Source organism: Vicia villosa, linkage group LG1 (genome assembly GCF_029867415.1).
Source record: "Vicia villosa cultivar HV-30 ecotype Madison, WI linkage group LG1, Vvil1.0, whole genome shotgun sequence".
In the NCBI taxonomy this organism is placed as follows: domain Eukaryota; kingdom Viridiplantae; phylum Streptophyta; class Magnoliopsida; order Fabales; family Fabaceae; genus Vicia; species Vicia villosa.
Genome location: NC_081180.1, coordinates 11017188 through 11041586, shown reverse-complemented (window position 1 = coordinate 11041586; position 24399 = coordinate 11017188). Strand labels below are relative to the sequence as shown.

General features: G+C 36.2%; 1 protein-coding gene and 1 non-coding gene across 2 annotated transcripts; one reads left to right on the top strand and one right to left on the bottom strand.

Annotated features, from left to right (window-relative positions):
* Positions 1–16782: 16782 nt before the first annotated feature.
* Positions 16783–18275, top strand: LOC131601060 (hydroxyproline O-galactosyltransferase GALT3). The gene has a single exon (XM_058872785.1). It carries the CDS (start codon positions 16982–16984, stop codon positions 17912–17914), a length of 933 nt encoding a protein of 310 aa, XP_058728768.1. The 5' UTR covers positions 16783–16981; the 3' UTR covers positions 17915–18275.
* A 1812-nt stretch (positions 18276–20087) lies between these two features.
* TRNAL-UAA (transfer RNA leucine (anticodon UAA)) lies at positions 20088–20170 on the bottom strand. Its single transcript has one exon. It is a non-coding gene; the product is annotated as a tRNA-Leu (tRNA).
* Between the last annotated feature and the right edge of the window lie 4229 nt (positions 20171–24399).

The window sequence follows — 24399 nt, the reverse complement described above, 5'->3', positions numbered from 1 at the left end:
TGTTTACCTTAGAGCATCAATATGGCAGTCACAATTCTCGAACTTTCATATCATTGAACAAATGTCATACAAGTTTGTTCAAAAAAAAAAAAAAAAAAAAAAAAAATCAAAGAAAATCCCGCTAAGTCAAAACCTAAAAAGAAGACTTAGGCAAAAATATTAGGGATACAAAAGTCAAAATAAAAAGAGATCAAAAGATCATAGTCAAAAGAAAAACAAGAACAAACTTGTGTGACTTCCAAAGAAGAATAGGTGACTGCCACCTTAGAACTCATTGGTTCTCAAACATCATACCCGTGGAAGTCGATAGTTAACTGAACTTAGGACTGAAGAACATCACGAAGAATGGGTGGGTTAAAATCAAAATTTTGAGCCTATATCTTTTGTTTCTTAAACAGTGAACCTGACCACGTTACAACCTTCAAAAGTCCTAATTGAGACAAGGTTTCTTTTGAAAGCATACTAAAGCAAGGTTGCGTTAACCTGACTCCTGAATATTTGCTAATCATTTGTTTGATACCACGTTATCACATCATCTTTAACATCTTCAATTTCAAAATTCCATTGCATCCTCATCGGGATTTATTCATCGAATACCACAGTTTCATTTCAATAAATGATTTGTTTTCAAAACTCGCATGCACGTCACATTAAAATTACCATTTTGAATTGAAAGTTTCATCTGCAAATCAGCACTTTCCACCAAGGAAGTTCCAAAAATGGAAATCGTTTGAAGAGCCTAAAGTAGCACCATCAAGGTCATATCACTTCACAAGTCCACCATTCAGGGGCATTTCATTTCAAAGATCCCAAGGACTGGGGCATGTCATCTCAGGATCATCAATTTGAATCCAAAGCTTTGTTGAAGCAAAATTCTCCATAGACTTAGCATTCTAGGGCAGATCAAGGCCAAGGCCTCTCCTTCAAGAAGTCCAAACAGACTATGTCATATCAAGAAGCCCTCTAAATTGGTGTCGGGAATCATGATTGCATCAACCTTCTACCAAGGGACCTGTCCCACCTAAAAAAAAAAACATTACCCTCCAGTGGGGCACATGTTAAAACATTCCAACCATAAATTTCATTAATTTCATTAATTTCATGCATTCATCAATCATGCATATCATTCATGGGGAAACCTCCCACAATATCAAATCAACATTTCCATATTGCCCGGTCTTCTCCATTGAAAACCAAGCCTGGTCCACCGTGGATACCAAAATTCACTGTCCATTGACACCCATCCAGTAAATTCATTGCCTGCATTGATCAAACCATCATACATCATTACATGTGCATCAATTTGCACAAAAGAAAAAACAAAAATGTCTCATACATAAGCACAAAGCATGCATAGGGGATCATTATCTTCTTGTCATTTGAGTCAACCCATTGGTTAAAATCAATCATCAATTCTCTTGTCATTTGAATCAACCCATTGGTTGAGAATAATCCTTCTCTTGTTGTCAGCCCATCGGTTGAAATTTATCATTTACCTCCTCAGCTCATTGGTTGAAATTTCAGTCTTATTTTTCGGTTAACATAAGTCAACTCATTGGATGAAATCAATTTCTTCATACCCTCATCAGCTCATGGGTTGATGGCAACCTTATTTCTGTTTTAATCATACTCAACTCATTGGTTGAGAACGATGTGTCGACTTTCATCAGCTCATTGGTTGATGTTAGTTATGTTTTTTTTTCAACTCATTGGTTGATAACGAATTGTTGTTTACCTGCATTAACTCATTGGTTGATGTTGGTGTTTCCTGTTTTAATTGTACTCAACTCATTGGTTGAGAACGATGTGTCGACTTTCATCAGCTCATTGGTTGATGTTAGTTATGCCTTTTTTCAACTCATTGGTTGATAACGAATTGTTGTTTACCTGCATTAACTCATTGGTTGATGTTGGCGTTTCCTGTTTTAATTGTACTCAACTCATTGGTTGAGAATAATGTGTCGACTTTCATCAGCTCATTGGTTGATGTTAGTTATGTCTTTTTTTCAACTCATTGGTTGATAACGAATTGTTGTTTACCTACATTAGCTCATTGGTCGATGTTGGTTGTTACCTTGTTTTAATCAAATCAACTCATTGGTTGAGAACGATTTTTGGCACCATTGCCTTTCCCCAGTAAGTCTTCCCATTGGAACTCCTTAACCAATCATTTCAATCCCCACAAATTTACTTTCAGTTTTCATATCCCCAACATTATAATTCATGCATTCATAAGCATAATAGTTCATTGCACCGCAGAGCAAAATTCGGGTCTTTTGGTATTTAATTCTCTTCCGCCACTGATATCTTGAAGACGAAATTCGTTCAAGCTATCTGGCTAAAGAAAATTAAATAGGGGCATCTGTCATACCCCTAATTTTGCCCTAAGCTTTTTCATCTGATTCATTTGCATTAGCATCGATCGATTCGTCTACATCCAAAATAAGTTTCGACTCCGCACGTTACATTTCAAATCAGCATGAAATTTGCAATTAGTTTCTCATCATTCCAATTAGTAAATCATTTTAAGTTTTGCATATTTTCATTAAATTTTGCGTCTTGAGTTCAATTTTATCATTTGCATTTTTATTCACCTATTTAAATTAAATCTTGCATTTTTCCTTTTGAAATTTTATTTAGATTGATTTAACAATTAAATTATTATTTAATTATTATCAATTTAGATTAAAATTAAAATGGAAATTATTAGATTCATATTGTATTATATGCACTAAATTCGTTTTATAGCATTGCTACAAAGTCCATGAGGTCCATTACAAAAAAAAAAGGGAAAATAAGTCCAACCATTGGCCCATTAAGACAAACAGCAACCAAAAAAGAGAAGTTGTTGTTGTTTCTTCCTGAACCGCAGGGCATCACCACCAGTCCACCACCAACCTGTACAAAACAAAAAAAAAAAAAGAGCTGTTCTGCTCCACCTCTTCACCACCCTGCTACACTATGCCAAAGCCTTGTCCAAAACCTGTAAAAGTGCTGACCAAATCAGTCCAAACTTTACACTCAAATAACCAAAACAAACCTGCATCAAGAAAAGCATAACAACAGAGCATCAAATTTGTTCAAATTGATCCCAATTTCCCCCCCAAAACCTCACCTCATTTCACCTATAAAACTGGACTTTTCACAAGCAAGCAAGGGGGGAGAAACGCGTTACAAGATCCCTCCAGCCACAAAGAGAAAAAACGAACAATATTCCTCTCAAAACTCTGCCAAATTCCCCCTGAACCACATTTCATAACCATACTCAAAGTTCTCCTTCAGACCTTATCTTCTCCCTCACCGCAGCCTCACATTACCTTCAACAATACAAAACTCACCATATTCAGAACCTCCACTCATCAACCTCACCGAAAATGATAAAAAGAAAGACCTCTCACTCATTTAGAGCACTCACAGACCTCATGCCCAACTCCATCGTCAGCCTTTAAACCGCAAACCCTTCATCCAAATCCACAGATCATCCTCTTCACTCAAACCGCAAAACCGGTTCACTCACAACACTCACCCTCACGTGGAACGCACACGCAACAACAGCAACGCATCAAACAACCAACACACGCAAGAATCAAATCACAGAAAACAACATCGGAGTCGAGAGCAAAAGAGAAGAACCAAAGCAAAGTTCAAGAAGCATACCTGAAGTTTCATGGTTTACAGCGTATTTTTTCTCTTTCCCTTTGCATCTTGCTTTTGTTTCTGTTATAATCAATGCTTGTAACTTGTATTTCTCTGATGAACATTGCGGTATGAAGGTTCAATTTGGGGGTTAGGGTTCATTATGTGTTTGATTCTTGGAATATATGTGTGTTACTGAGAGAAAGAGAGACGAGAGTTGTGATTGAGTCTTGATTCATCTTGAAATAGAGCGTGAAAGCCACAGTCGCGAATGAGAGAAACCATCGTGAAATCGAGAGAGATTGGAGAGATGTGTGTCGTTGTTGTTCACAAAAGAGAGTGATTGAGAGTAGAGAAGATGAAGCACAGGGGAGAAAGTTTGTTTCTTTGCGTTTCTAGAAAATTAGGAAGTGAGACCGAGAGAAGCTGGGAACGAATTATTAGGTTTCACTTGTTCTTTTTTTAATTTTTCGTTGTGGGCCTTATCCCCCTTAGGCCCAGCGAATTTCCGAGTCACACCCCTTTTCTTGCGTACCCTGTGATAGTAATTCCTTTTAGGTTTGTTAATTTGGGTCTGCTGTCTAGCAGCCCAGCGATTTTTACTTCTATTGCACCACCATTTTACTCATTCTTTTGAGCTTATTTTTACTTTATAATTGTTTTTTTTTCATTTTAGTTTTATTTTGATATAATATAAAAATACAAAAATATGTTTGCTTGATTGTATCTTTTTAAAATCAAAAATCTAAAAAATATGTTTGTTAGAATTAGATTTATTTTTCTTTTGTATTACAAATGCCAATAAATAAATAAATAAACCTTGGTCCAATGCCAAGTCGATACAAGTAATTTCCTCGATCCAACGTCGAGTTTCTTCTTTAAAAAAAAATTCTTTAAACCATACCGGAAGATCGAGTGACAAGGGGTGAACACCTCTTGAATACCTCGATTCTTTTGAATCAAGACACTTTAATCAAACCAAGAGGTTAAGTGACAAGGGGTGGACACCTCTTGAATACCTTGATCTTTTGAATCTAAAACATTTTAATCAAACCAAGAGCTTAAGTGACAAGGGGTGGAGACCTCTTGAATACCTTGATCTTTTGAATTAAAATACACTAATCAAATCAAGAGATTAAGTGACAAGGGGTGGAGACCTCTTGAATACCTTGATCTTTTGAATTAAAATACACTAATCAAATCAAGAGATTAAGTGACAAGGGGTGAACACCTCTTGAATACCTTGATCTTTTGAATCTAAAACACATTAACAAAACCGAAAGATCCTGTGACAAGGGGTGAACACCTCTTGAATACCTTGATCTTTTGAATTAAAATACATTAATCAAACCGAAAGATCTTGTGACAAGAAGTGCACACCTCTTGAATACCCTGATCTTTCGAACCAAAATTAATTAACTTGGACAACAAGTGACAATGGGGCTAGCTCCTGTTCAATACCTTGGGTAAAGACGCGCTAGGTGAACACCTATGCTCAATCCTTTGCTAAATGTCCATTTAAAACAATCTCAAATTCATTTAACCTTTTTTTTTTGCCTCATGGCTTTTTCACTCTAAAACTTTTTCTCATAAACGAGACACTTATTCAATTTTCAATACGAACATACTTCCACATGTGAAGATCGAATATCTTCCACTCGAATGCGATGATGGCCAAAATCATGTCTTATCTTGATTTAGTCATCCATTCTTGTAGTGATCTCATATCCATGTGCGCGTAGTATTTCCATTTGAAAGCGATCGAGTACCTCTCGCTAAAATCATCCAACAAACTTTTCGTGGTTCTTAGCCCGAACTACGATTGCTCTGACTTTCCCATTGCACTAGGGAATACGTAGGCACAAGATACAAACGTCTTGGCGAGCATAATAATAAAAAATCTTTTCTTTTCTTCCTCATAATAATAAAAACCCTAAAAATCTTTTCTTTTATCTTTTCTTGAATAATAAGCTAAAGAACGCAAACATTACACTAACACTCAAACACGAAACTAACTAAATGGGTCCCATCGAGTACGATGGAGGTGAGGGGTGCTAATACCTTCCCCTTGCTTAACCGACTCCCGAACCCTAATTTGGTTACGAACGACCATCTTATCCATCCTTTTTCATTTCATGGGTTTTATCGATATTTTCCCTTTCCTTCTTGGAATAAATAAAGTTCGGTGGCGACTCTGTTGTACTTCGAATGCGCGAAAGCGCGTCGAGTCACATTTTTCCCGCTACAGCGTACCATTCCAACATTCCTGGACATTACATAAACAATTGTTGGACATTGAAGAATAAGATTCAAGATCTGATCAATGATGGAGAAATCAAATTCACCCCTCCTGAAAACTCCTGTGGGGATCACCGCTCCTATGCCTAGTCATGACAAGACTGATTGACGTCTAGACGGACGAACTTTTGGAGCATTAGATCTACTTTCATTTGCATGTTTCTTCTCTGTTTGTTTAAATGTTCGAATTATGATAGACATTATCTGTTTTAATAATCATCATCAGTGCATTGCATATGCTTGTCTTGAATAAATTATTTCGCTATCACTCATTTTGAATTATGTCTCTACTTTGCATATGTTTTGTGATATTCAACTCCTGCTAAGCGGTATACCTGTTAAGGGAGGATGACGAGAACGATACTGCAACCTCATATAGTATGCTTTTGAACAGACTATGCTGACGATGTACAGGCATTGTTTCAATTCCTAAACAGTGGAGATATAAGGATGTTAATCCCTCGTTAACCCCTTTGAGCCTAAGAAGTAGAAGTTTTCTTTCTTGTACTAATTAAAACCTTTGATTATAACCTGGGGCAGGGTAGTTCTCAGTTAATTTGGCTATGCATTCTATTTTGAGAGAATCATTCAGTACACCTTCCAATAAAGGTTTCAAACACAAGTGTTCATCTACACACATCAAAGAAGTATCAGAGATGTCAATCAAAAAGCCAATGATGGTTCATCAATCATTAAGCAAGGCAGTCAATATCTTTCAAAAAAGAAAAAATGAAAAAACATATATACAAAGAAAAGCCTGCTAAGTCAAAAATCAAAAGATGACTTAGGCAAAAAATCAAGGCATCCCGCTGACTGTAAACTCAAAATAGACAGTTCAGGCAAAAGTTAGGGATATCAAAAAAGATGAAAAAAGAGAAGTCAATAAATTTCTGAACAACACAATGTTGTGACTACCAAAAGGAAGAAGTGACTGCCATCACAAAAGTTCTCATTGCTGGCGAACCATCATCATTATCAAAGGTGCAAATCCATAGATCTCTTGGAACTTGAATGCATAAGTCGAATTAACTGAGCTTAGGATCGAAGAACATCACGAAGAGGGGTGGGTACAAATAAACTTTGAGCCTTTATCCTTTGTTTCTTAAACCGTGAACCAAGCCACGTTACAACCCTTGAAAGTCCTAACTGAAGCATGGTTAGTTCGAAAGCATACTGTCATAACAAAGGTATCCCGACTCCTTAAGGTTTACCTAAAATGCTGAGTTGATATTTCTCTTTACAAACATCACATTGTTACAAATAGCATGTTTTTACAAATATCACGCTTCTACATCTTCGGTTTTAATGTTTTTTCAAAAACTCGAGACAAACGTATGCATTGCATCTCACGAATACATTATTAAACATATCCTGCTACATAATTTCAAATGTTAGCACCAGAAAGAACTTGCACAGAGTACAACTAATGACTGAAAGTTATCCCGACAAGACAAAATTACTCCAAGAAGCCATGTCTCTTACGTATACAAGGGGCATGACGCGTTTGGCCCAATCAATCTGAGGCAATCAAGTCGAGATTCCGAGACTCTCTCATGGATGGTCGAACAATCAGGGGCATGCATCCAAGCATATCTAAAGCTACTCCCCAATCAACGCGAGACATTGTCATGAGCCTATGATTACTGGGGGCATATTGCCCATGGTGTACATCTCACAAAGACCTCGTGAGGCGAATCTTTCCAAAGTTCCTGTTAACTGGGGCAAATCTATGCAAGTCCAGTTCAACATTTCGATCAATACTCAGTAGCGTGTCCTGAATCGAGTAGTAAATAACTATGATACTGGGGGCAACTTTCAAGACACCCACATCTCCCCACAGAGCCAGAAGATCATATCCCCTCAGAGTAATCATTAAGAAGATATCTTCAAATGTGCTCGTCCCGACAAGGACATGACTCCTCAACAGAGTTTACATCTTCGACACTATTATTTCTCCAACAAGTTGCTCTTCTTCAACATGGTCCATTTATATCTCTAAATCAGGGTACATCAAATTACTGATCATCCCCAAGCAGAAACCGTAAATCCCCAGCTGAACATCTTCAAAAATACAGAGATTTATTTTCTCAATCAAGACAACATGAATCATATTCACATATCACATGTCATAAACATATTCATACAATTGCATACACGTTCATACATAATACATAAAACAGCGCGACAATTGCATACATAACATACGAGGTCCTCATTTATTTTGAGAATCCCGTCACACAAACACATTGCATGCATCATGACATGGCATAAAGAAAACTAACCTCTACTTTTCAGGATACCACTATCTCCATTTACAAGAGTTAAGTCGACACCTTTGACGGTTCCTTAACAATCTATTTTCAAGTATTAAGTCGATACCTTTGACGGTTCCTTAATATGTCAAGAGTTAAGTCGACACCTTTGACGGTTCCTTAACGACACACTTCAGATATAAGTCGACACCTTTGACGGTTCCTTATACAATCTATCTACATATCTGAGTCGATACCTTTGACGGTGCCTCAATGATATGCTTCAGATATAAGTCGACACCTTTGACGGTTCCTTATACAATCTATCTACATATCTGAGTCGATACCTTTGACGGTGCCTCAATGATATGCTTCAAAGTTAAGTCGACACCTTTGACGGTTCCTTAACAACCCACATCAAGAGTTAAGTCGACACCTTTGACGGTTCCTTAACGAAACACTTCAGATATAAGTCGACACCTTTGACGGTTCCTTATACAATCTATCTGCATATCTGAGTCGATACCTTTGACGGTGCCTCAATGATATGTTTCAAAAGTTAAGTCGATACCTTTGACGGTTCCTTAACAACACACTTCAGATATAAGTCGACACCTTTGACGGTTCCTTATACAATCTATCTGCATATCTGAGTCGATACCTTTGACGGTGCCTCAATGATATGTTTCAAAAGTTAAGTCGATACCTTTGACGGTTCCTTAACAACACACTTCAGATATAAGTCGACACCTTTGACGGTTCCTTATACAATCTATCTGCATATCTGAGTCGATACCTTTGACGGTGCCTCAATGATATGTTTCAAATTTAAGTCGATACCTTTGACGGTTCCTTAAATAACCCAACACAGATTTGAGTCGATACCTTTGACGGTTCCTCAACATTCAAAAGAGGGAAGACAGCAAAAGCAGAAATTGCGTAACAATCTATACTCCAACAACTATCAGATGGCATCTACAAGCCCATCTCCGACAAAAATCCCTACTTCAAATAGGGCAAATTTCTTGGTATTCTAGTGTTCAATCACCTTCTACCTTCAGATACCGACTGGCATACTAACCATTCTACATCTTCAGGTTTAAGATAATTGAACAGGGGCAGCTGTCATACCCCAAAATTTGCCCACACTATTTCTCCTATTCAAGTTTCAAATCCATATGCAAAGCTCCTATACAAATTCTCCTATATAAAGTTCTGAACTAGGGTTTGGTTCTTTCAAAGGAAAATCACTGAATCAATGGCTCAAGATGGTTCCATAGGGTCACCAACATCCCAAAGAATCTTCATGTAAAGTTGCAAGTCAATCAGAGCAAATTGAGTCCCTCGAATCTTGATTAGGTCAACAGTCGACTCTCAAGGGCAAAATAGTCATTTCAAATCAATATACAGTCAAAGTTCAAGATATTTGGTCAACAACATTCTCATAACCTTAAAATCATCATTTTGATCAAGGGTTGATCATGATGATGCAAGGAAAAATCAGAAAAGTCAAAAGTTACTATTTTGGGCATGAACAGAAAAAGTCAACCAAACTTTGAAAATTCACCAAATATTCATACTTCATCAGAAAAATTCCCATCCAAAGCTCAATTTGAAGGAAATTGAATTCTCTACAATTTTGTCTCTCACATGCCAAGGCCAAAAAAGCTTCATTTGAGAGATATAAGCCAATACATTAGAGGTCCTTCTAAAGGATCGCGAAAAAGCCAGTTTTTCTCAAAGCTCATAACTTGGGCATGGTAGACTCAATTGAGACAAAACCAAAAGGAGCCTCTATGGGACATCTTGGGCTTTCTAAAAAGTCCTATAACGCTTCCATACCATAGATATCGAAGGAGTTATGCATCGATAAAGTTGGGAAATTTTCAAGAGATGCATGAAAGTCAATTTGAATAAATTTGCATTTTTGACTAATGGGCTTTTGTTTTGGAATTTTAACGTGATCACAAGCTTGCAAAAGGCCCATACCTCCATCCCTTTATTTTTATTCTTTTATTATTCTATTTATTTTGAGTTTTATTCATTAAGATTCAAATTAAATCTAATAAATAATAGGAAACAATAAAGGGATGAATGAGATTATTTTTGCATCAAATATTGAGTTCCCAAATCATGATAAATCATCCAAAATTCGTGGGGGGGGGGGGCTTGATTTAGCAAGAATGGATCCAAAAATAGCAAGATTTGCATGGTTGAAAAATCAAATCTCAACTATCCCAATCACTTGGACTTGGCCCACGTTTGTTACCCTAATTCATACTGATATATATACACAACACATGCTCAGTACTAGGGGACGAAAAATCAGACAAACCCTAGCCACAAAAACGCATGCAAAACCTTCAAAATTTCCACCAAAACTAGGGCACGGAAGAAGTTGTGTTCTAAGCCGATTCAAAAGAAAACAAACGTCCCGTTTATCTTGTACAAGAGTATAAGGTGAGTGCAGGTATTTTTAATGCTTTGATCACGTCCAGAACTCACATGATGTAATCACCATATTCATACGCATCTTTGAGCTTTCGTATTCAATAATTTAACTTATTTCAATACCAACTAACCGCATATTTAAGTTTGTAGTGATGTTTGGGACGGGTAAGAGCCATCGTTGGTAAGCTTTAAGGTTTCAATCATGTAGTGCCATGGATAGGGCACGTTTTCTTTTCTCGTTCGTAATGTAATTTTCAGGTCGTTTTAGCCAATGCCGATGCCATTAATGGACTCAGGAGGTCCAATTTAGGGGGGGAGGGTACTCCTTGGAGTTTTATCCGTGAAATTGCGTAGGTTCCAAAGTTGCAGGAATGGACATGGAGAATCGGAGCAAAATCCGCAGCAAAAATCGTATGTATTTCCGCAGGGCCATGCGAGAGAGATGATGAATAGTGCTGAAGACCATTTGACCATGTTTGGGGAGTTATGATTCGTCGGTCAACGAGACCACTCTCTCTCCCTCCATTTAATTGGCGCAGACAGAAATTCATGGGTCCCACTTTGACAATTCTTCTGAACTTATTCCATTAACATTTAATTTTCTTTTTATATATTTTGTGATAGATAACTAACGAACGATGTAAATGGCACAGTTGGCAAGGCGCTTTCTTGGTGAGGAAAAGGGCATGTGTTCGAATCCTTGCCCCAACATTGTTTTTGTGAGAATTAACAATTGCAGATCGTGTGCGCTACAGACCTTAGGGCTCACTATACACCCTCATCTCAGGCCATCAGATCCATCCTCTTCCAGATCCAACACACGTCATGATGCAGGACCACCATGCACCATCACTAGGCCACCACACTGGAACGAAGCTAAGTCTCTTTTTCTAAATTTTATTTTATTTTATTATTTCTATTCATATTTCTTTTTAGCTATTTCTTTATTCTTTTTTTGTTTAGTTTATTTATTTAATAAAGTTCTCTTATAACTACAAAAATTATCTTGATATTATTTAATCGAAATTTCGATTTTTTTATATAACATTAAAAATAGTTATTTATTTGGTTTTTTTTAAAACAAACTAAAATGTTTATGTTAGAGTTATAATTTAGGGTAACAATTTTAATCTTGCCTCAAATCCTGATTTTGGCATGATAACTAATCATTGTCCCTTTTGGGTTTGCCTTGCCATTTTTGCCTAAATTATTACTGTTGGGATCATTCATACACTAAAATAAATTCTCTTCTTTGCGCAAATTTTCAGGGTTATTTTCAAACCCTTCAGCCACGCGCCTACCAATCAAAAGCTAAGTTTCTAATCCTTCTTCTGTTAAATATCATTTTTATTTTGGGTTTACTTTCAAATATTGATGAATACCTCCTACACTCACCGCTATCATTTTTTTAAATTCTCAGATGATCAGATCAAGGAAGATCGGGGTGGAGATCAAGGAAGATCGGGGTGGAGATCAAGGAAGATCGGGGTGGAGATCAAGATAATTAAATTAATCGTTTATATTTCTTATTTTTAATTTCCCCATCCCCGGAAGTGTTTATTGTAATAGTTGTAGGTTTTACTTTTCTGCCTTTAATTTTCTGCAATTTTAAACTGCGTGGTTAGTAATCTTAGGGAGTGCAAGCCTTTAACAGAAGTAGATAACTAACTATAAGATAAATATTATCTGAATACAATCACATGATTGTTGCACCCACACACCTTTAGGGTAATTCCTCTCGTTGCCTGTTGCCTATTAACTGCTGCCTGTTGCCTTTAAATAGTCAAGTCTCTCGATTCCGAGGATACCTAAAGCAAGGCTGCCTTAAAGAATAAAAATCATCTAGTCCCTCGATGTTGCCTCGGAAAAATAAAGATGATTGTCCTATTGCTAAGGTATCCTCGCATGATGCCTAAACAAGAATAATGACTATTATATCCTTCCCTTAGACTACCTGCCTTCTTTATGGCAAGGGACAGTCTTATGGCGAACGATTTCTCGATGACCCGCACATCCAATTGAAAGACTTCCTACCCCTCATGGTATGGATAGATCCTTTCGCCCGAAAGACTTAAGAACAAGAAAGACCATAAACTTAGGGTAGGTAGCTCTTAACTGCTTGCTCACAACAAATTTCCAAAATTACTTTTCACACCTCTTTTCCAAATACTTTCAAAACAAGGCTACGCTTATTTACAAGCTAAAGTCCTTAAACGAAATATTTTTACTATTCACACACGACACCTCAAACTTTTCAAACAAACAAAGTGAGCTAAGCAATTAAGAGCCCATGGATAACCATGGATGCAAAGGGTGCCTAACACCTTCCCTTTGTATAACCTACCCCCCGAACTCAAAATCTTTCAAAGGTCTTTCCTGTTCTTTTTGCCTTTCCGATTGGATAAAATAAAAGTCGGTGGCGACTCTTGCTTTACCGCGACATTTCATTAAAAAGTCAGTTCACCGTATTACAATTATATTCTGATTTAACTGAATGATTGTGTGGTGTGTTAGAAGATGCTTATGTACTGATACTTGCTTATTGTGATAAATGCCGATTATATGTACGCTTGAGTGGATGATAATTGCTATGAGATTTTATTGCTTATGATTGTATAATGGTTATTAATTCGAATGAAACTCACCCTTACTTTGATGATTTCAGATTAAGGATGTAGCGGCATCTTGATTGGGTGAAGATAGCTTGTAGGCTAGCCCGTAGTTCGTGTCGAGTCATGCTTTGATTGTAACACTGGGATCGATAGTCTTAGCGTTACTTGATATACATTGTTGCCATTTTGATTATGGATTATGTATTGATTATTTGTTTGGACATGTTTCCTAATATTGTTAAATTAAGTTCCGCTGTGCTAAACACATGTTTTGACATTGGTTAAATTCTAATAAAGCATGACAATCGACTTGGTATTTTTATTTATTTTAATAATTGTAGCATCCTTGCTGTTTAATTACTCTGATTATATTATATTTCCGCGGGGGTTTAGAAGGGTGTTACAGGTTGACCAGGTGTGGTTCGACCCAAGTGTTTTTTCTATCTAAAGAACCCTTCAGATTCTTTCTCTCTTTGGCTGGATTTTAGTTCATGTCGAAAAACCTTAGCTGACAAATTGCCCCCAAAAAATGTCCTTTTCGACTGAAAGGAAAAAATGGACATTTTTTTCTTTCTCAGTGCGTGGTGACGTCATTTCAATCATGACTTTCCCTTGAAATGCCATGTCAGTGTCCATGCAACAATTTTCCTACTTTTTAGCTTCAACTTCCTAGGATCGACGTGGCCCCCAGCTCAACAACCTCCTCAAACATTCTCTATCCGTTTGACACGTGGTCGCCCACAAACCATAATTTCCTCTATTTTCTTTCCAAACATTTGGGTTTATGGTGGTTTAAATACCCCATTTACTTCTTCAGTTTTCTTTTTTTGCTCTCTCTGCATTCTTCACCTCTTTTTTCAGAAACTTCCCTTGTTCATTGTCATTCTTCGTCATCCTCCTTTCCAACATTTCTCAACATTCTCTCTTAATGGCTTCCAACCAGCTTGTTAACCTTCTTCAAACCCCTAATGATATCTATCTGGTTTCTGACATGAATGATTTACTCCATAACCAAGGTCTACAACCTTTTGTCTTGGAACCTCTGTTGGCTTATGACGGCAAAATGTGTGCTTTCCGTTTGTAGGTGTTGCTTCCTTTCCTTCTTAAGGGTACTGCTCATGCCCTTCTGGGCCATATCCCTGATTAAGTAAGGGATGTTAAAAAGTTAGAGAAATGTTTCCCTATGCATCCCAAAACCAGACCCCTTATTTACAAGAAAAACAATCTTGATCTTTCGCTCTGCTCCTATTATTAACCAGTATACCTCTCTTGGTAGACGAAAATTAAAATAGTGAAAGGTGACATTTATTATCCACGGGATTCCCAAATGTCTTGTTCTTCTCTACATCTTCAACACACAAGTCTTCTTCATAGTTAATGTCTGGTTGAACCCAAGCAAGTAGCTCACTCATTTTATGTGGTTCCTCTAATCACAACTTCTTTCTAAACTTAAAATTTGGTCTAAAGAATTTCTCAAAGATCTAACATTTTAGTTTATAGTTGGCTCCTATAACATCTATAGATTCTTTGGTGGGCTTGTCAATGTATTACAGTAACGTATTATTTTCCTTTGCCGAATGATATCTAAGGACATCCACAGTCTTCCGTTGATGCTTGTGTGTTATGAAATGAGACGCGTATGAAGTGGGACGTGAACTTATCACACAGTGTTTTTCCCTAACTGATGAAGTTTTCTTTTATGCCTTTAAACCAGGTCATGACAGCTCCCTTCAAGGTGAAATAAAAAGTTGCACTTTATTACTCATAGGTCTTAGTGGTAATCAAGCATGGTGTTCATGTGCTCGACGAGTTCGTTAGGGTCTACGATATAATCAACTTTAGGGGTTTCTCTAACAATTTAAGGATCTGACATTTAGCGATATGTTTTGTAAACGAGTTCCGATAATATTGGGTGACCGAATGTTTAGTGGAATATGCTTGGGCCTCTTTTGCAAATGTTGGAAGAAAACCTTCTTAGATGACGAACTTTAGATGGTGTATAATTGTTGTCATCGCCCCCATAATTACGTGGAAGTGAATCGTTATTAGGATGAGAAGGGTGACACCTATTTGGCGACTCATGAGCTCTTGATGGTTGCAAACCAATGTCAATTATTACATCCATCACACTAGCTTTACAGTGAACACATTACAAAACCTCTAATTGTGTTATAATTGCACTTGGAATCTTTTCCTTATTTTCTTCTACGCGAATGAGCTTTGCGTTTTGTTGCAACAACAAATTGAAAATGTTCAATAGGAGCTCACTAGCATTTGGTGCGCAGAATGAAGACATGTGGTGTTGGATAAGATGCGATAGTGGGTGAACTAAAACGTGAGGTTGTAGTGTAGAAAGAAGAGGTTATAGTGGAGGAAGAAAAATGTGAGGTGGAGGAACCTGATTATGTGATGAATGAACTAGATGGGTTTCTTAAACTGATGGTTGAAGCATCATCATTGAAGCTTGAGGATCTTCATTGACGATATCAATAATTGGTGAATCATTATCTTGAAGAATCTTAGTAGTTGATCAGAGATCATTGGTGATGCTTCGAGTACGAAGTAGTTTCGAACCGACTATTGAAGAAGCAATAAAAACCAAATATGATTGTTGTAACTAAAAAATGATTGTGGCGGTGAAATTGGGAAAATTGAAAAAATCAAAAAGAACTCAAGAGAATAAAAGGTTGATTTTCATATCAACCATGGTAGGTTGAAAATGATCATCGTGGAGATGCTTTCGCGCGATGGTGATAACTCTTTAGTGATTGAAGAGGGTATCTATAAAAAAAAAATATTAACACTTTAATACTTAAGTTAGTAAGGGCTTAAGATGAAATTGTGCTAGTATGAGTGAAGTTACAATCATTTATAATTTGTTTGACATGGAGCGCGAGTAACTATTGAATACATATCAACCATGGTAATGAAAGGAATGACATGCTTTAGTGCGGTGCTTATAAATGCATGTCCACCCATTCTTCACTATACGAATTAGACTAAACTTTTTATGGGTTGTTTGTAACCTAAAACAAATACAGTTAAGAGAAAAATCAAGCATGATTCAAGATCTAACAATTACTATTAATTGAAAGTATACAAATTTTTTTTGCGTTTATATTTTTCGATTAGTCTCGTCGTTATTTTTGTTTATTTATGTGTTTCATGTGAGTTTATAGCACACATCTTATACCTTTTTAGCTACACTTCATAGTTGTATTTGTTTTCACATCTCTATTAGTATATATTTGCCATTAAAAAATTTTATCTATGGGATACAAATAAATCAAATAATATAACTACTAGATCTTTAATTTAAATAATCATTTCCTTGGTCAATGGCGTTACTTACTTTACAGTCAAGCATGGCGTGAATTATGTCCATGCCATCCTTCTTCCTTCATGCAAATCTGCCTAATTACGAAAAGTTGACCAAACCACTTTACACCAAAATCACGCAATCAAAACGAGTTTCAACACATCCTTGCTCACACCATTTAGGCTCAAATCCACCATCTCAATGCTCCTTTTTCACGCCAATGTTCAATTAACTAATAATTAACCAACCAAGTTACTCCATATCATGCACATAATAAGGTAGAAAAACCAATAGAGTTTCCTCTAAGAAACTTCACAAAATTTATTAACTACAAACCTCCCTTCACCCCATAATTCACATCCCTTTTCTTTCTATTTTTCAATTTCCAAATCTTCACATTCAACAACAAAACAATGGTGGTAGTCAAGTCTCCGAAACCAAACCGAAAACGTTTCATGCTCTCATGTTTCATATCAATCTTCTTCCTTTGCATATTAGCTTCCATTAACGAATTTCGCTTCAAGAATCTTCCAACATTCGGTCGATGTAGCATTCTCTCAAACCAACAACAAGAACAAGAACAAAAACAAGATATCAGGATCCTCATCGGAGTCCTCACACTCCCCGACCAATACCTCCGACGACACTTCCTCCGTGTAGTATACAGTACACAAACCCCTGAAAATGCAAAAATCGACGTCAAATTCGTCTTCTGCAACCTCACAAAAGAAGATCAAAAAACAATAATCGCATTAGAAATCATGCGATACAACGACATTATAATTCTCAACTGCACAGAAAACATGAACAAAGGTAAAACCTCATCATTCTTCACAAGTTTACCAGAAATCTTCAATGAAACAGTGAATGGACCAAACTACCCTCCTTATCACTACGTCATGAAAGCGGACGATGACACCTACGTGAGACTCAACAGTTTGGTAAACTCGTTAAAACCGTTACCGAGTGAGGATTTATACTATGGATTCGTGATACCGTGTGGAAGCATGGACCCTTTCAAACACTACATGTCTGGGATGGGGTTTTTGGTGTCATGGGATATTGTTGAGTGGATACATGGTTCTGATATTCCGAAGAAACACGTGGAGGGTCCGGAAGATAAGGTGTTTGGGGATTGGATGAGATGGGGTCGTAGAGGATTGAATAGGTTTAATGCGAAATGGTCTATGTATAATTATCCTGATCCACCTTCTGTTTGTAGTCATGAGCTTGTGAGCGATACTATTGCTGTTCATTTGTTGAAGAATCAAGAGAAGTGGATAAGGACATTGAAGTTTTTTAATCATACTGCTCCTTTGAAGGAATCGAACATGTATCATATCTGATATCTGATGTTTCTACACAGCTACCAACTGAACTTGTTTAACTGGACGAGTCTTTTTGGTGAATCTAATATTTGGTTTTTGCCATTGTTTTATTTATTTTTTCATATATTGTTGAGGGAGGAGAAAAGAGAAGGAGAGCTATTAACTTGTAAGGTATGATTTGGTACCTGGTATGTAGTTTTTATATGTAGCTTAAAATGTATTTGATTTATCTCTGTAGAGAAACAGGGGATTGTTGAGAAACATGAAATTAGTTAAAAAAAAGGAAACAGAGAGATTCGAGGGTTTTTTTGGGATGTTTTCTGGGTGCTGTTTCAGAATTCATCTTGTATTTGAATGTTATATGAGATGTAATTAGAAATGAATAAAATATATGGTTAAAGTATACTGAAGTGCTGTACTAAAAAAACCCCAAATCAATTAAATATAATTTATGAAATGAACTACAATTTTTTTAGAAAAATCAATGAATCAAATTAAACAAAATATTCATTTTTGCAAATTAATACATACACATATATGTATATTTTTAATAGTTATATATAATAGATACAAGAATATTTACACATGAATGGATGATAATGAATCATCTTGTATTTGAATATTTACACATGAATGGATGTTAATATACAAGAATATATATATATATATATATATATATATATATATATATATATATATATATATATATATATATATATATATATATATATATATATATATATATATATATATATATATATATATATATATATATATATATATATATATATATGAGATGTATCAGGAGGAACATTTTAAAAATAAGAGATAGGAGGATCAAATGGTAATTATTGAATTTTGATAAATGGTCTTAATGAACATTTATTGTCTATGGTTGCATGTGACTTCATCAAGACCATTTATCAAATCTAATATTTTCTACTTGATACATTTCATATATACACTCTTCAAAGGTGTCTAAGCATGCCTTACGAAAAACATGACAAACATCATCAATGGAAAATAATGGAATCACGAGGTGATATTTAAGGATAGCGTGATACTTCATTGGTGACATATGTTGGCGTAGCTAGAAGAAAATCATGATCATGTGATGCTTGCAAACACCCAAAAATTGATTTTTATCTTGTTGTTATGTTAAACTTTTTTTTTCATTTTCTAAATAATTTTACTAAAAATGACACTCGCCAAAACATGTTGGACTTTAAGGGGGACAATGTCCTTGCTAGTAAAACTATTAAATTCAAAAGCCAAAATTGTACTACTAAGACCATCCAAATCTCTGTCAAAATTAGAATTCATAACACATATCCCATTGAAATCCAAATAAGCGTACGAGGAAGCTTCGACGGCCAAGTACAAACTCAAACCAGCCACAATAGGTAAATAACCCACCATTCGTTGAAGGTCTTCTAAGAAATGACCTCCAGTAACAACAATATATTCGACCATGTCTTGTAACTCTTGATCAAACCAAATAGTTGTCTCCTCTGTGTGAATAGGTTGATACGTACTTAGGCCAAAAGATAGTTTGGTAATACCCGTGCAAAATTGAAGTAGAAGAAACTCATTATGTGTATCCCTCAACCATGGAAGAAGATGCATTAACTCAACAATCTTGAAGCTCTTTTCATGGACTACCCCTTGATAAAAACCTCTTTATCTCAACTAAAACCCCTTAATTAGAGGAATTTCATCCCCAACACTGGCCTCCCAATGTCCAAAGGGAATAACCCCCTACGATGTTTACTCTCATCACATGAAGGCCAAAAGATCAATGTCGTATAAATATTCAATTCAATGCTGAATCGTGGACCCATCTTCAAAATGGTGTCAAGGGCTTTAGCCATCTCCTTTGAGTCCTACGATTGTCATGTCATCTAGATACTAAGAAAGACGAAAAAGCTTGCAATTGTCGCTAGTCTTATGAGTAAGGCGATGTAATACAAAAGCAAAAAGGAGTCGCCCTAACAGATTTCCTTGTTGAACTTTAAGGATCAAGTATTCACACATCACTAACCTTAAAAGCTCGGATGTAGGATCTATAATATTGTACTAAGATGACCATATATATAAGAAATTTATCATCACATGAGTAAGATTAAATTCCTATAATATTTTAAAAAATAAATTTATTGTTCTTATATAATTTTCTTTTATATCTAAAAACTGCTGGCTGTGGGGTTCGAACCCACGCGCACTTATGTGCAGAAGATCTTAAGTCTTCCCCCTTAACCTCTCGGGCAAACCAGCTTTTTTGTTTATAATTTACGTACACATCAATATATCTAAATAAAATTACATAGTATATATATTAGAAACTTTGAACCCAACAATATAGAACTAATTTTTTTTAAACAGTTCAGTTATTACAACTCCAAAAATCCAAACAAAAAGAAACATCTTATCCACAACTTGATCACCATGGCTTTTAATCAAATCACTTCACGCCTCGTGCATGAGGGAGTGTGGACCTTCACGATTTTTCCTTAAACCACTTTGCCCTTGCAAACGTCATGCTTGAGGGATTCCGAACCATTATGCCATAATATAAGCCCATTTTGATATAATTTGTTACGAACAATTAATGACTCATCTCGCCATGTAAAACCCTGACTCACCACATCCTCCTATGTAACTAAGAATGACTCATCAAGAGCTTATCATTACCAGTGGTACCATACCATGTGAATTAATTAATCTCAAGTATCTTATTATCTATAACACGTCATTTGTATTGAAAAAATTGAGTTACCTGCCACGGTAGACTAAAACACAATCCAAATTATGTATGGTCAGGCTAATAGATGAAAGCAATGGCATTCCTTAAGAGTGACAGAGGACATTTATACATGTCCAAATAGATAGGTTAAGGATCACATATTAACATTTTACAAACCCTAAAAGACCTATAGCTTCGCATATCACTAACACGGTCTTTATTTTTGTATTCACTGCAAATACAAATATATGTTTCATACCTTAATTTTACACACTATTCTCTATGTTAGTATATATTATGCGTACCCTAAAATTGTTACAATTTCTCGTTTATCTAATCAACTAAATTATCATTGTCTCCTATGAATTAACATAAATCCCGTGAAGATGGACAATATAAATTATATTACTTGGAAACCTTTTGGTTCACCTACCAAATAGCCATCAAACAAAAAAATTATAGAATAGACGAACCAAATAAAGTGAAAGAAGATACTCGATTAGTTTTAATAGAGAAAAGATGTCACAAAACTAATGGTCATGATTGATTATATATTTTTTTGGTAACACCTTAGTAATTCCTAACTAATGTAGACATCCCATCCACACATTTCCCAAAAAGAAGCATTCGAAGAATACATGTTGATATTCCCTATCTAGCTTGCATCCATGTAAATATGAGGATGAGTCTTAGTTAATGATACCATGATGATTCAAGTTAACCTTTGTTGGAATTTGGTTTGGAGTCAGCCACCAAGCTAGAAAATCACACCTTTATAAGAATTGATTTATTCCAAAACCAAATTCTAAAGATGTGGTAGATCCACTATCACATATTGGGTGAGAAATCTATAAACGTCATTGACAAAGTAATCATATCATGGCTATGGTTAAAATGTAAAAACAACATGTTAGATGCATTTTCGTATAAAAGATATTAACTAGAAAAGAACAACAATATATAACTAACTCTTCCTCCCGTGTGAGCAATCGTGTTCGCCAATGCCACTCACCTCTATCTTATATCCACTTTAATCAACACATACTCGCTACAGGCATACTTTTGTCCAAGTCTAAGTAGTAAAGTATTCTAAATATCGCAAAAAGTAGACTTCCCTCAAATAAATGATCATGCCAAAATTAGTTCAACTCGCCATAACCTACCACCCTAAGAAGTTATTCATTAAACAAACTAAATATGATTACCCTTTTTTATACCGAGTTGGTAGTAAGTACTTCCACCAAATATTTGTTTTCCTACATTCACTTGACGCAAAGTCTTTCTCAACCCCAGTATTTTCAAGTACACATCCCTGCTGCCAAATTCAACAACACAAGAGGACCGTAAAGGAATGTTTTTTTTGTCGTCAACATAAACATCTTAATGACTTAAAGATAAAGATCAATATCATTGTTACCCTAGGATTTCGACTTACCAATAAATGGGCAACTGGGGCTCAAAATTGGTAATTGGGCCTCGATTTGGTAGAAAGGCCCTAAATTGGTAATTGGGCCTCAATTAAATAACTACATTGCCATTTGGGTCGAAGTGGTTCGACTAAGTAATGCTTAGTAGTCGAAGCTGTTCGACTAGAAAGATTATCAGAGGCTTCAGCGTTCGATCAGAAGTATGCGAAGACTTAAGAATTTTGCTGCAGAAACTGAAGTGGAAGTCGAGAGGTATTAGAAGTTAAAAGGAGACAGTTTTCAGCAGTTACAAGAGACGCGTGGAGGTCTCACAGTAGAAGATCTTGCATGTCGAAGACACGTGTTGACTGATAATCAGTCGGCCGTTATTAGTAGTTATTTTATTTTACTATTTAAGCAAGTTCCATAGGAATAGTTAGGGGTCCGCATTTTCTACATAAACACAAGTAAACTCAAATCTCTGTGCAATAATGAGTAAAGAGTGCAACTTTGGAATGTACGTATGCGTACCAGTTTAATTAATGCAATCATTTTACGTTATATTTTCATCTTTCAGTGCACATTTACTGCCTTTTTATTGCTTTGATTTACTTTAAAGCCTTTAATTTCAGTGTTTTACTTTTACTTTAAAGTCACTGCTGCATTCAAAACAAACCAGATACACATAATATAACAAAATAAAGCAATTAGTCCTGGAGTATTCTAGTTGATTCTGCAAAAGTAACCTTTAAAAAGGAAACTAGCGCTTGTTTACCATTTTTCTGGGTAAACAAATTGGCACACCTGGTGGGACTCGTCAATTGCTGTTTGTTTTATATTTGTTAGTATAATAGTTATGTATGATATTAAGAAGTGGTCGGAAATTAACTAACATGGCTGAAGTTAATACAAATAATTCTGATCTTTCTGGAAATCAAGGGGTTGTTCTGACCGGAACAACACCACAAAATGCCGCAGATTCATCCCTAGTTAGAACAACAAATACTGGTGGATCGACGGCAACAATATTGGTATCATCACCAACGAATGTACGATCATCGTTTAATCCATTACGACCGCCGTTTCATGGAATGATGCCTCCACCAGGTTTTAACCCTCAGTTTGGAATGCCCACGTCTATGATGCAAGGTTTGCACACAAATCCTTCATTATATTCTGACAGCATGATGGCTACAAGCACATCAAATCAAGGGGGTCGACCTATAGGCATAGGATATAATCACCAGGCTTTACCATCTTTAAGTACTACGTCAATGTTGTCATTTCGACAACAAATAGACGGAAGTAATCATGAAATGGTGAATGCCCTTACTCAACAAATGGGAACTGTTTTTACTCCCATGAAAAATAACACAAACCAAAGTTATGAAATATTGGCTGGACAAATGGCCAGAATTGCAGATTTCTTTGGAGCGCCCCCACAACCAAATCTTTCGACTACTCAAGGGTCGAATGTGAGAGGGGTCGAACCTATAGGACAAGGAGATCAAATTGAGCAAGAGATCCCTAGAATAGTACAAAGGCATCAAGATGCTGACCAGGTTCTTAGGAACATCCAGCAAGATGTCAATGTTGGGCACAATAATATCTCTAATGTAGTCGAACAAATTTTAGTTCAGAATGGAATAAATGTAGGTTTGCATAGACCAAATTTCGTTTCCCCGTTGTCAGAATATGTAAGGCAAACAGAATTGCCTAGGGGGTGGAAAGTCCCAAAATTCACCAAATTTGCTGGTGAGACTGGCGAGTCGACGGTCGAACATATTGCTAGGTTCCAGACATAGGCTGGAGAAATAGCAAACAATGAAAATCTAAAGATGAAGTATTTTCCAAGTTCTTTAACAAAAAATGCATTTACTTGGTTCACGACCTTATCTCCACAATCTTTGTTCTCATGGAACCAATTAGAACGATTGTTCCATGAACAATTTTATATGGGACAGTCGAAAATTAGTTTGAAAGAATTAGCTGGAGTTAGGCGAAAGGGTGCAGAACCAGTCGATGACTATCTAAACCGTTTTAGGTTACTGAAAGCTAGATGTTTCACACAAATTCCTGAACATGAGTTAGTCGAAATGGCTGCAGGTGGGTTAGATTATTCCATAAGGAAGAAATTAGACACCCAACATTTGAGAGATATGGCACAACTGGCAGATAGAGTACGCCAGGTCGAAAGGCTAAAAGCTGAAAAAGCCAGAGCTAGTAAATATCATAAGAAAGAAAAGATAGCTTATGTTACTACAAGTGAGTTCGACTCTAATAGCGACAGTGAATACGAAGAGGGAGAGGTCAACGTGGCTGAATTAAAACCAGGGCCACCATATATATGTAAA